Source organism: Nanorana parkeri, unplaced genomic scaffold (assembly GCF_000935625.1).
Source record: "Nanorana parkeri isolate BGI_ZX_2015 unplaced genomic scaffold, ASM93562v1 scaffold142, whole genome shotgun sequence".
Classification (NCBI taxonomy): domain Eukaryota; kingdom Metazoa; phylum Chordata; class Amphibia; order Anura; family Dicroglossidae; genus Nanorana; species Nanorana parkeri.
The window spans coordinates 220,442-234,427 of NW_017306410.1; the positions used below are offsets into that span (position 1 = coordinate 220,442).

The 13,986-nt window shown below is 41.6% G+C and overlaps 1 protein-coding gene across 1 annotated transcript in view; it reads left to right on the plus strand.

Annotated features, from left to right (window-relative positions):
* PAFAH1B1 (platelet activating factor acetylhydrolase 1b regulatory subunit 1) overlaps window positions 1-13,986 on the plus strand; it is a 66,802-nt gene that overhangs the window by 21,182 nt on the left and 31,634 nt on the right. Inside the window, exon 2 of the mRNA XM_018554110.1 lies at window positions 10,469-10,675. Within this exon, the coding sequence (XP_018409612.1) occupies window positions 10,644-10,675 (32 nt within the window). The 5' untranslated portion in view covers window positions 10,469-10,643. The remainder of the gene's footprint in view (window positions 1-10,468; window positions 10,676-13,986) is intronic.

Genomic DNA, 13,986 nt, shown 5'->3' on the forward strand with positions numbered 1-13,986 from the left:
CCCCTTCCCCCCCTCTTTTCCCCATCAACATGCTAATGCGTTTTGTGTTTTTTTTTTAAATTAAAACCTTTCTGTTTTCATACCTTTTTTAGACCCAGTGATATAATCACTAGATCACTGTGTTTCTCTGTGTAATGCAGGTAGATCATGGCTAGTGGGAGGAGACTCAATAGAATCTGTGTAGCTATCCAGATCATTTGTACAGGTGACTGAGCAAGTATACATATTATGGAATGCTTTCTTGGCAATGAAGGCGTTAAACCAATGTAACTCGTTTTGTACAGGACTTTATTTTGATGTTAAAGGATAACTATATTTTCATATAGTTATTCTTTAAGTTACCGCCCTTCCCCCCCAAAGGCCTATGTTCACCTGTCTACACTTTGTCCAGTCTCGTGTGGCCCGCAGAGTCGTACTGTTACCCCTGCAAACTCTCCCAACTAGTATTTTTGCTTCCACCATGCAAGTGCACCCATGCCCATACTAATGCCCAGACATGACCATATTTACATTTTGTTAACATGTAGCGAACACTATAACTAAGCCATTACTGATCTCTAGACGCATGTAATGTAGCTTGAGTATTTCTTTCTCCTACATCTAAAAATCACAGCAAAGGCTCTAAATTCTGGCTGTAGTCAGTTTCTAACAGCTTATAATACTTCTTGTTTACGTTAGAAGGCTGGCAGGCTGCCAAGATTCTGTTCTCCTTAGAAAATAGCTTTAATTTCACTACCTAAGTTGTACTGAAAACTTTTTTTTCCTTAATGACTTTAAATGCAGAGGTAAAAAAAAGGTTTGTTTTAAAGAACTTTTACAGATACTTCATTTATATGTGAATAATTTATTAAGTAAAAAGCAGTGAAGCGCCTCAAACTGTCACTTCTCAATGAGAATTCCTCTTAGGCATACTGCAAGATGCTGCCCCAAAGAAAGCCGGGAAAGCTGTAGATCTATGAAGTAAACACAAGGGGGCGCCTTTCCTGGTGCAGGTCAATTTTATTTCAGTAAGTATGACATAAAAACAAAAAACATACTCCCAAACATGAGAAGAAATATAAGCTGACAGGCAGTGTGCATCCACTGGACGATTCCTGTAGGCTGGTGACGTTAACGCGTTTCCGGGGCACGCCCCCTTCGTCAGAACGTAACGTCACCTTCCTCCTTTCCACCTTTTAAAGTGCAAATGACCAATAAGAGGCGTGTCCTAAAGGCTCGTCATCATATGTAAATGCGGCCATGTCTGGTATCGGTCTGGGGAACCATGTGAGGGCGGGATGACGTGGCCAGCCAATGGCGACCCGGGCTCCGCCTACTGGGTGTCGCCGCCACTCGACCTATCACAGTGCCAAAAAACCGGACCAGCTCTTGCGTCCAAATACGGCAGAGTGTCAGCAAACAGCAACTACTGAGTGCAGGGATCAGTATGGGAACACGGTCCCTTGCAGGGGATAGGAGGAAGGTGAACTGGAATTCTAATGGAACATTTCTCCTCCTTTTTATGTCCAGTGACAACTGTAAAACTGTGGCATTTCCCATGAACATTTGTAACGGTGACAATCTAACGATGACATAGAGGGCAAATCTCCATTGTGGGATAACCAGCAATGATCTTAGCCATTTCCTGCGCTATCCAAAAAAAGACGTTTTTACTTTTGATAATTTAGCTTTGTATTGTACTGTCTTCAGCTACCCCCAACTTCTGATCTGTCAAAATCTCAGCTAGACCTGCGCATGTGCAATACGATTTCTATTCAGTCTTATGGAGAGCTTTTACTCCATGCTCCAGCCAAGTACAAACTCTTCAAAGGTTTTAATGGAAAATGTACTGCCATGCGGGGGGCCAGATTCATAAGATTTTTGGCAAGTAGTTTGGTGACTTTGTGACAATATCTTGTCAATTTAGTGGTCAGTGAGTTCCCCAGGAAGCTGGGGGCGGGTATATTTACACTTCATATGTTATAGTAGATGAATGACCAGTCATTAACATGCGTTACGTTACATTGCATAATTAGAATTTGATGAGTCCTAGTAAACATATTGGTGTAAGATAAAGTGGTTTACAACTTTGGGACTCGGGTGTTAAATGGCCTACAGTGCATGTATTTTATAAATGTAGATTTATAAAATACATGCACATAAAAGGGGGCAAGGTGCCAACCTGGGAACTATAGGCCGGTCAGTCTAACATCGGTAGTTTGTAAAATGCTAGAGGGCATAATAAAAATTCTTCCATGGCAGTAATATACTTCTAAGTGCACCCACACATATAAATTGTTTTTTACAGGAGAGATGGGGCTATATATTTATATCACAGATGTAGGGCTGCAGCTAACGATTATTTTCAAAATCGATTCGTTACTGCTTATTAAGTTCGATTAATTGGGTAAAAATGATTACATTTTTTTTGTTGTTGTTAAAGGCTCCAATGATGAACTACTAGTTTGTATTGAGATTGTAGTCCATCACAGGAGTAAGCTTGGTGCTGTGACTACTTAGGGATCATGGGGATTATAGTAATCATTATACAGCGGTGCAATGCAGAATACCACCAGCTATAGAGGAATACAACAAATTCCAGCAATAATTTGCTTGTTTGCGTAATAGCCGCAGATGTGCGGAATCCACCTTAAAAATTGCGCTTGTACTATTTTGGACGGTTCTGTACCACGTGGTTGCCACAAAAGTCTGACCAATGCATCATGGTGGTTGGATCATGTCCAAAAGTTTAGCCACCCTCTGCTGTCTACGACAAGCTTCAGAAAAGTCTTTGCATCCCCCTTAAGCCGATAGAAATTAGTAACCTCTTTTCGTCAGGATTTTAAAAATTCCGATATGTACTTGTTGTAGCTTTGTGCTAGCAATCTGAGTCTGATGGTAAGGGATATGTCACACTGGTGATTCTGCTGCTGGGGACACCTTACCAGGGGCAGAATTGTCAAAAGTCTGTACATCCTCACTGATTAGCAAGAAAACAGCAATGCAGCGATAGCCTTCCATAGAAGAAGGCAAGTAATCATTGATATGGCCTTAAAGTGACATTAAACCCTCCGATTTTTTTAACATAAACCAATACTGTAAGGCCCCGTTCCCACTGCGCGATATGCAAATCGCGCGTTTGTTGCATTGAGCAAGCTTGAATCGCGGCTAAATCCGCTCCAAAAAGGGTCCTGCTGTAGCGACACACGAACCGCGATAGCAGGACCCTTTGCCCCATTGGATTGCATTGGAGCGCGATATCACGCTGTAATTTGCCGCGCGATAAATCGCTCAATGTGAACGGGGTTTAATGTGTGACTTACTGTAATCCATGGTAGTTTCCCTTCTCTTTGCTGCTCTTCCTTTTTAAATCCTCATGTGTTCTCATGCTGGGGGAGAACTTCCCTTTGCAGCTGAGTGCCTCTTCCTGTAGTGCTGGCTCAGGTTGCAAACCTATACAAACCTATACACAGACACTATGTAGCCATTCCAGGAACAAGGCAGTCTGCTGCAAAACAGAAGTTCTGCAGAGCATGAGAACAGATACAGATTTAAAAGGAAGAGCAGCAAAGAGAAGGGAAACAACCATGGATTACAGTAAGGCACAAATTACAGTATTGTTTTATGTTAAAAAATCTGAGGGTTTAATGTCACTTTAACATTCGAAATACTCTAAGTTTTATGTTGAGCAGTATCTCCTGTAACTAATCATGGCTTTGTTTAGTCAGCCCAGCCGAAATATCCCTTTAACACAGGGGAGTGCCCAGGGAGTGTTTAACCTTTTCACTTTATGCAAGTTTGTGCTAGATAATTGTTCAGTAAGAACATCAAAGATTAAAAACTTTAACAGTTAGTGCTTGTTTGCACTGGTCCACACGCTAAAATGTTAATTTTTACTGTGCCGGCTAGTATGCCATGAAGTCTGACACTATAGCGCATCACATGGTTCACTTTTTTTTTCCACTTAACTTTAATCAGAGTATACAAATTTTACACTACATTGAGGTCTCTGCACCATAGCGAGGTGACCTGCTGGGTGTTTTTTTTTTTTCCTCTTCTTTTTTTTTTTTAAAGCACACTGCACATCACATTTGCGATGTAGTGTGAACGGGGCACCTAGAAAAAAATCAATATGTGCCCTAGCAGTGAGTGGCATTGATCAGTTGCTGAGAAACACCAGTCACAGTCTATGGTGTGAACAGATTTCTAGAGAAACTAGGAGAGGGGTGGGGGTTGTATTTTTTTGCCTTATGTCTGTCATAGTGGTAATCTCTCAAGGTTTGTTACCTCTCAAATATATCTCGGTACTACCCTTGACATTGTCTTTTATCTTTCATTCTCGATATAAAGCAGGCACCTTCTTTTGGTTTGGTATCGCTGAAGGTCTGAATCTACTTGCTATAAGTTAGTATCCCGGGGGTGATGCTGTCATGTAAATGCCATTGTCTGCATTGCAGCCTCTATTTTCTTGATCTTGTGTACATGTCTTGCACAGATCATTCCCCTCCTGACATCTCTTACTTTGAGAGCTGATGGAATGTTAAATTGTAGGGATGTTAAGATACAAAGTACCGTACTTGGTACAAGTACAGATACTTTTCCATCGATGTCGAGATCCGCCCAGCTGCGTGAGTGACAGCTGGCTCTGCCTATCTAGAGGCAGAGCCAGCTGTACCCGCCCCCTCCACCAGTCAGCGCTGGGGGAGCGGGGAATCCAGCCCCTCCCCTGTCACGGCAGAGATCCGTGACAGGATCGGGAGGTGAGCGAACGCCGGTATCTGTTCGCTCACCTCCCGATCTACTGAGCCGACCTGTGACAGTCTCATTGTCACAGGTCGGCTAGAACTATGAGGTGAGTGGAAATCACTCATCTCATAGTTCTCCTTTTAACTACGTTTTGTGAAGGTACTGCTGGTTAATGCTCTGTGCCCTTGCAGCACATGAATCTGTCACAGGATAATGCTATATTCATGAGAAACGTGTGTGTGTGTGTCCGTCCGTGTTCTCTGATCCTAGATATAAATTGCAGGTTCTGGATCTGTCATCTCTATACTTCCATCAACTTCTACTTGATTGGTCCCCTGATCTAGAACAAGTATGCTGCTTATATTGGGTATCCTAACATGCCCCCAGCTGCTTGTTCCTGATCAGCTACTCTCTTAACCACTTGCTCACCCGGGTGTTACACCCGCTACCTGTGCAGGCCATTTTTCAGTATTCAGCGCGGCAGTACTTTGACATTTATTCCGTCATGCAATGCGTACATTTTTTTAAAACTTTTTTATTTATTTTTTTTACACTTCTTTATTGCTATCGCGTAGTAGACTAAGAAATCCCCAATGTGATAGCCAATTCACATGACAAGTCCTCTTTATGGAGCCATCAGGGGTCTCTAAGATCCCTAATGACACATTTGGACCCCCAGAGAAGCTGATGATACAGAGATCTGCTTCTCACTGGTGTTCTGTACCGGAGAGTGACACTGAATGCAGGAAGTGGTGTGGTGCACATCACTTCCTGCATTCGGGGACCGAGAAGAGACTGATTGTGTAGGGGGGTGCAGCTCCTGCAAGCGATCGGTCGTCTCCAGACGGCCATCGCTGACTGTTTACATGCTGACAGTTTCCTCACTCGTGTGTGCGCTGAGCGCGCTTACATTCATTCACTTACATTCACTGTTTTTCCACTTCCTGGTCGTCTTAAGTCCTTAGTGATGTAGCTTATTCCTAAGAGCTGCATCCTGGGAAAGTTACAGATAAGATTTCCCAGCAATGTGCTGTGATGTAAACTGCAAAATCTTGCGTCATTCACAGGGAACGGCATTTTTTTTCTTGATATGCATGGTGACATGTGCCAGAGTTCCAGGAAGTAAAGGGAGATCTATCAATCCACTCTTAGTAAAGTGGCCACTGTGAGAAGACTAAGGAAGAAAAGAAGTTATGCAAATAATAAAAAGTCGGCAATTATCTATACGTTTGCAGATTGCCATTACTAAACATTTCTAATGGTGCCTTTGTTATCATTTTAAAGATAAGGATAAAGTTCATCTGGTGAATCAAGTCCAAGGATGACATTTTTATCTACATAATCCTGTGAGGAATTAGTCCCAACCTTACTGTCTTCCTGAGATTGCTAGTTATCTGGCTGTCTCATTTCAATCTGTGAGATACATTTGCCTCAGACCGCATGCAGTCTTCACTGATCTGTGTATTTGTTTCAGGTCTGTGACTAGGCAAGAAGGAGTTTCTATTCATTTTTATTCAGTTAGGACATGTACACATTAATGATCACATCCTCATTCCTCTGTGCAGTAGTTTAGATCATTACATTTTATATTGGCAGTGGTACTAGAGATGGTCTTTTTGCACTCTTAAGGGTGCCCATACACTGTGCGATTATCGCGGGAAATCCCGCGATCCTACGATAATCGCAAAGTGTATGGCAGGCGTGCGACCGTTTTTACTGTATGGTCGTGGTATGCACGTCTTTTGTCTAAGGAGATTTTCGGCTGGTTTGTGGCATGCTCGGTAGACAAATGCCGAACGGGCTAGTGTGCGCACACTGCCCGTTCAGCATTGCGGTCATCGCAAGTACGATCTGTCTGTCCAAGATGGGCAGATCGTACGTTTTTTAAATTACTTTACTTTACATTGCGTCTTGCGATGGTTGTAAAGTGTATGGCCACCTTAATAGTGCTGGAAGTGAGATTGTTGCACAGAGTGATATGAAATCATCAGGGCTGTGTATCAAGTAAAGGCAGCTGGGTGCTCACAATGGATACCACTATCAGGTTGTATTGAGCGATTTCACACTTGTTTGCAGGGAAAGGATTTTTAAATGTTAATGAGTGTGTCTGTATTATGAGGGGAATTTATCAAAACCTGGAGCAGACAAAATCTGGAGCAGCTGTGTATGGCAACCTATCGGCTTCTATCTTTCATTTTCAAATCTTAACTGAACAAACAAAAGAGAGAAGCTGATTTCTCCCCCTGTGTGTTTTCCCAGCTATTGTTAAAGCAGATCTGTGGTAAAATAGTTACAAATCAGAAGCACATTGGGGGAAATTGATCAAAACTAGAGCAGACAGAATCTGTAGCAGTTGCTTGTGGCAACCAATCGGCTTCTCTCAACTGAACAAACTGAGGAGAGAAGCTGATTGGTTGCTCCAGATTTTGGCTGCTCCAGTTTTGATAAATTCCCCTTCATGTAGTTGACAACCTAAGCTGTCAGCACCTGCATGTAGATTTCACTCCTGTGCTGTCCCCAGTGTCGTCTTCCTGGTAGTTTGATAAATTAGAGCAGAACTTCAGGGAAACATTTTTTTTTTCTTAATCCTTGCAGTGGGGTTACCCCTGTCCTTCAAGGGTTAAGTGCTTGTTTTTGTTCAAAAATAACAGTTATACTTACTCGATCCTCGTAGCTGGCTGGCTGCGGCAGATCTCCCTGCTGCCTGTCTCCTCCTAAACTGCAGCGATGGTATGTCTCTCGGCATCCTCAGGTCCTATACACAGAAGGGAATTTATCAAACCTGGAGCAGACAAAATCCGGAGGCTGTGCATGGCAACCAATCAGCTTCCCTCTTGCATTTTCAAATCTTAGGCCTCATTCGCACACAACGCAAGAGCAAAATTGTATTTTGCTTATATACGCATACATGCGCGTGTATACGAGCGTATATGTGCGCACTATTTGCAATACAACAATGCATCATTCGTAATAGAAATGTTAATGAACTGTGCGTGCCTATATACGCAGAAATACGCTGCATGGACGCATCTCGGTTCCATTCTGTTTTTGCGCATTTATACGCTGAGCAAAAATACGGCTCCATACGCAGCTATGTGTATGGAGCCATTTATTTGCATATGTTACTATACACTCATATACGCGCGGCAGTGTGAAATGAGGCCTTAAGGCTGGGCACACACCTTACAACCATCGCAAGACTTTTGTCTTGCGATGGTTGTAAGGTAATTAAAAAAATGTACAATCTGCCCATCTCGGACAGGCAGATCGTACTTGCGATGATCGCAAGCCCGCCCCGCTGAGGGACGGGCTTCCGATTACCGCAATGCCGAATGGGCAGTGTGCTTTTGCGCACACCGGCCCGTCCGGCTTTTATCTTAAGAACATGCTACACACCCGCCGAAAATCGTTACGATTCTCGGCGGGTTTTCGAACATGTTTGTAAGATAAAAGTTGTGCGACCTTACAGTAGTAGAGGTCGCACGGCTTCCACACACCTTACGATAATCGTGCGATCGCGGGCTTTCCCGCGATTATCGCAAGGTGTGTGGGCACCTTAACGGAACAAACTGAAGAGAGAAGCTGATTGGTTGCCATACACAGCTGCTCCACCCCCAGTGTTTAGGACGCGATGATTAACGGGACCTTAGACTGCTGCAGCGGAGGAAGACTGGTCTAAGAGCAAGCCAGCTTCAAGGATTGGGTGACTAACTTTATTTTTGAAGCTAGACAAAAACGAGCAGTTAACCCTTGCAGTGTGGGGGTGGTACCACTTTAAGGATTAAGAACAATTTTCCCAGGAGTTCTGCTTCAAACACCCCCATCCCATATTGCCATGTCCAGCACTGATTCCTTTGTAAATGATGGCTTCTGGAAATTTTGCTTTTTGAATAGCTTGTTTAGGATTTTAGAGGTTTACTCTATATCATCCTGTATAATTGCCTGAAACCATCATGATTATAATAGTAACTGCTATTGCTGATTTGGTAGGTTCGGCGTTAAATGTGGGTATTGTCTGGACACAGCAGAGCATCATGTTAGACACGGTTACCTCTGCGTTTTGTATCCTGTGGTGGTTGTGCCCAGATTTAGAGATCAGGCAGGGTTCAGAGTTGGATTTGGTCTGGACATGTTTCACTATGGCAGAGAAGACTGCAGAGACATAATCCTACCCAGGAACTGAATGACATTGTTTTAGAAGTACTATTGTATTCTTCTATTGAATTCCAATGATGCCGATCCCTTGTATGATTTTCATGTATGCATCGGTCATTACAATTGCATGAGGTACATATTGGTGAATACTTACATCTACCTCTGCCCGATTTACATTTATAATTGCGTTTGGCAGGTTGGACTCGAATTGTTTGGGACTTGAAGATATGAGGTTTTTTTTGTTTTGTTTGTTTTCGGTTTCCTGTAAAATGGTTGTCCGTTGCAGATTGGAGTTGGTCTCTCCCTATGTTTTCATTTGCATTTTTATGGAGAAGTGATTATAGGTGCACAACGCTTCACACAGAGAAATCTACAAGTGCTTGTGAGACTCTGCTGACACGGGGTCCTAAAACAAAGCTTGGTAACACACAGGCTAGCCATACACATATGAAAATAAAAACACTAAACTGCTTGGATGGAGTAATCCTCAGTGCAGGATTGTATTCAGATGACCACAAAATCCACGGCTGTCAGAATATCCGGCCAGTGACTGCATCTGATCGGACCGATTGTTTCCCCCTGGCTCCTTGGGGTTTTTTTGGTAGTGAGGTACTCATTCACTTGGCTGTTGGTTTGCCTATCTAATAGACCTGATAGGCAGCCTATGGGTTCCTCTGTTTTGGATACTGTATTAGATGTACAGCTATGTAAATGAATCACTAGATGTTTGACTTGCCCACCCAGTTTAATGACTGCTAAGATAAGATATTAGTGAAACATTGAGGGAATTTGTTTTCACTAAGTCAGCTGACTCAAACTTGAATTGTGAGAGAAAGCAGTAAAACATGCACATTTTCTAGAATTGCAAAGGCAGAAGGACTGCCTGCTTATGTAATGGGGGCCAGTCCCCGCAGCCCCCCTCCCCATGTTTGTATATAATGCAAACATTTTTGCTTTGTGTATTGCTTGTAAACATTATGCAAACCTACCACCTCTCCCTCTATTAATTGTCCCCATCAGAGTGCCTCTTTATATTAATTTGTCTCATCAGAGTGCCCCCTTATATTATGAAAGGAGGGGGCACTCTTATGGGGACCGCCAGTGTAAGGGGGCACTCTCATGGGAACAACTAATTATTGTCCTCATCGGGTGTCCCCTTACTTTGGTTATTAATGTAAGCACACACTTTAATAGCAACTGATGGGGACGTCTAATGTAGGGTGTATTTAGGGAACACGAGATCCGGACCTCCTCTTCTCAAATAAAATTTCACTCGCTGGTCTGTGGAATGCAGAGCTCCCTCTTGTGGTTAATTAACAGAACACTCCTAAATAGATTTACAAAAATATGGAAGAGCGTGCATTGAAACAACGCAAAACCACATCAAAAGTATTTATTTTAAACTGTGCAGTAAAGGATACTGCAGTTTAAAATATAAAACAGAATGAGTACTTCAACACCTGAAACAGTTCTCAGATTATTTTGGAGAGCCTTGCATCGTATTGACGAGCATTTTCATTTGCTAAAGATTTCATTTCTTATCTTGTATTAAAAAAAAATCACTAATTGTTTTTGTTTTGCTTTCCAGGTGGAATGAACATTTCTTGAATGACTCCCAAGTTTTCTTTGGAACTCTGCCTGTGGTGAAGAGGTTTCCGACAACTGAAGCCACTCTGTGGCTGTATGCTTTACAGATTCGGGGTTCCATAGGATTTGTGAACTCCTGAAACTCTCCTATATTAAGTCATAGAGACTTGCTAATCATGGTCCTGTCACAGAGACAACGAGATGAGCTGTAAGTGATTTTAACAGTTTAATTGCTTGTTACATGTAAATTTAAGTTTTCTTCACTCATAATTTTTGCTAATGTTTATGTTGTTGTTCAGGGGATTGAAACAGTGTTTGTGTTTTTTTGTTATTCCACCTATTCAGTAACATTTGAGAAAATACCGCTGTGTTGCATGTTTCATTCACGCAGCATATGGAATTTAAAAAAATATGTATTTACCTTTTTAACCACTTAAAGGCCATGGTGTTTCACCCCCTTCCTGGCCAGGCCATTTTTCAGTATTCAGCGCTGCGGTACTTTGATGTTTATTCCGTCATGCAACGCTGCACTGAAATGAATTTCATACCATTTTTTGGGGACAGAGCTTTCTTTTAGTGGTATTTAATCACCACCGGGGTTTTTATTTTTTACTATATAACAAAAAAAGTACCCTAAATTTTGAAAAAAAAAACATGTTTCCCTATAAAGAGACGCCCGTCTCCATCGCTGGCTGTTTACATGCTTACAGTTTTCCTTCTCGTGTGCGCGCTGAGTGCCGCACACGAGAAGGGGGAGGGGCAGGACGCCTTAAGACGCCCTCCCGCTCCTAGCAGACTTCCGTCCGGCCGTTCACGAACGGCCATGGACGGAAGGTAGTTAAATGTTTCTTTGATCCGGGCATTTGGCTGGACTGCAAGCTACATTGTATAATTTCAAAATTTAGTAGTTAGGTTAGCAGGGGCAGAGTGAATGTCCTCTCATTAGAACAGACAGTGTTCACAACTGATAATGAGATGTTCTGGTACAGTACAAACAGGGTTAATTATGGTAAACATCTACTCCCCAGCCCCAGATTTTTTTTTTTTTTAAAATATATATGCTATGTGAATGAGAGCATGTGACAAATACAAAAGGTGTTATCCCAATTTCCCTTCAGATGTGGAAATACGGTTTAGGTAAAACTACGTTTTGCTAGTTAACAAATAAGGTTCCATTCTTGTCAGGGAAAATGAAAAGTGAAAACATTGGAGGGGATTTATCAAAACTGGAGCGAGCAGAATCTGGAGCAGTTGCCCATGCCAAGCAATCAGCATCTTTCTCCAGTTTGCGTTTTAGTGGCTCAGTACACACAGTACAATTTTACACTTGCATAAAATGTGATTGGATTGTAATTTTAGTTGGAGCAAAGCTCTGCTGGGCACAAAAATACCGATCACTTTTAGTGTTTTGGTATTGCTGACATGTACTTTGTTAGATTCAGAAGTCATTTCATAAGAATGGGTTAACAATAATTTAATGCACACTGCATTGTCGTCGTTTTGGTGCGCGTGGATTGTTTGAGAGTCCTGATGTTTAAATTATAACTAAAGGGAAAACGTTTTTTGTTCTGCGTAGGGTAGTGACAGGTTGGGACCCATGTCAGGTTTTATCTATGTCCCAGTTTGGGAGATTCATCCTCTATAATTGTCCCTATTCACTGGAAATAAAAGCGAGAGAAATCCAAAATGTTGAGTTGCCTCGGAACAGGAATAGAGGGGGAAATCTTCCAATGGATCATTTGTTCCTGTGACAACTGTCTGCCATATGAGGGATAGCCCCACACTTGTATGTCTACAGAAGGGGAAGTGCAGTGAGATCTCCCAATTGAGACAATTGCATTAAAATACAGACAACGGTTTTAACCCTTCCCTTCTCTATTCAATACAAAAAAGTTTGGCCTTTAGATATTGGAGTTGGAGCAGGGGAGAAGCTTTTGGAGCAGGGGAGAAGCAACGTATGTCACGTCACACCATGATCTGATATGTACTCATCCACCTAGTATCTTGCAGTGAGACAATACATGTTATACTGTATTAAGGAATATACCATTTTCATGTTAGACTGCCCTGCCCATGGCCTTCAGGAGAGTCTGGGTGTAGTAGACTTTACACTGTCTGTAATCAGGTTAAACTGGTTTATATTTCTGAAATGGTATCAAGTGCCGTTAGTTGAAATCGCTGTAAAATCCAATGTGTTGATTACGTGCTTTAGAAGGGAGTGACTTTTTATTAGGGTTTTGAATCAGTTTTTTACTAGTCAATGATGAATAATAAGCTTAATTTGCATCTGTTCTGCTTGTTTTTTAAAACCTGAGTTCTGGTTGGAAAGATTTTCATCTGAACACTGGTTGGAACCTATGTTTAAAAAGGTTGTAAATCCATAGTAAAATGTAATGTTCACACGTAATGGGCTAAAATTCTGTATAAGTAACATTCACAGTATAAGAACTTGTCATAACCCGCTAAAGATGATGAGTTAAATCTCTATCAATAAATTAAATGAAGATTTAGTTTAATTATGCAGTTATGTGAAAAGCAACTTCATGTGTATTTCATCTGCACAAGATTGGGTATTCAACATAAACACCTACAATTTATCGGATAAATATTCTCAACTCCTTAAAGTGACACTAAACTCAGGAGTTAAATCTCAAAATTGCATTCAAATACCTTAACTATTAACAAGAATATCTTATTTGTGTATCACTCAGCTGTAGATCCTCAAATCATCTCTGAATTGGTGCTGACACTGTCCTTCTGGAGGGTGGCTACTTTTGTTCCCCATGGTCCCTGTGTGAGTTGTAGAGTAGCCACCGCTCCAAGCTCACTCCTTTGATGGACTACAATCTCATATTTTTTTTTAACAGGTAAAGACAATCTCATGTTTTTAGTTTATTAATTTGTATTGAGATTGTAGTCCATCACAGGAGCGAGCTTGGAGTGGACCATGGAGGGGGACCAGCAGGCTGCCTACAAGTGATCTGGGTGGTTGTACAGCCACCTAAGATCACTTGTACAAAACTGCCCCCCTCTCTACATTTTAGCCCTGCTGCTTGCCTGAAGCAGCAGGTCTAAATGTAGGGGGGAAAAAAACTGCATGTGTCGGGCTATAGGAATTCCACATCCCTGTAGTATTATAAAGTATGCTTTCTTTATTGCAATGGTCTTTAATCATTTTTGCAAACATTACCTGTGTATGATCTACTAGTACATTTGGAGTGACAATTTGTGTACAACTTCAGATTGTAGCTGATAATTACTTATCTGTCAATTATGTCTATATGTATCCCTTTTGACATTTTGGTATTGATGCTCCTACCCAATGTGTTTTTTATAAAATTGAAAAGACACACATTTCATACATGTTCTGCATTCTCTCCATGATGCATGCTTTGTGCTATGTTGCCTAGCAACTGTATCCATGCTTGCTTGCAGCTTAGGAGTTTTCAAAGAAAAAAAAATAAAAATATATATATATATATATTAGTATTAAAATGTAAAGTAAATGAACAGATGAGA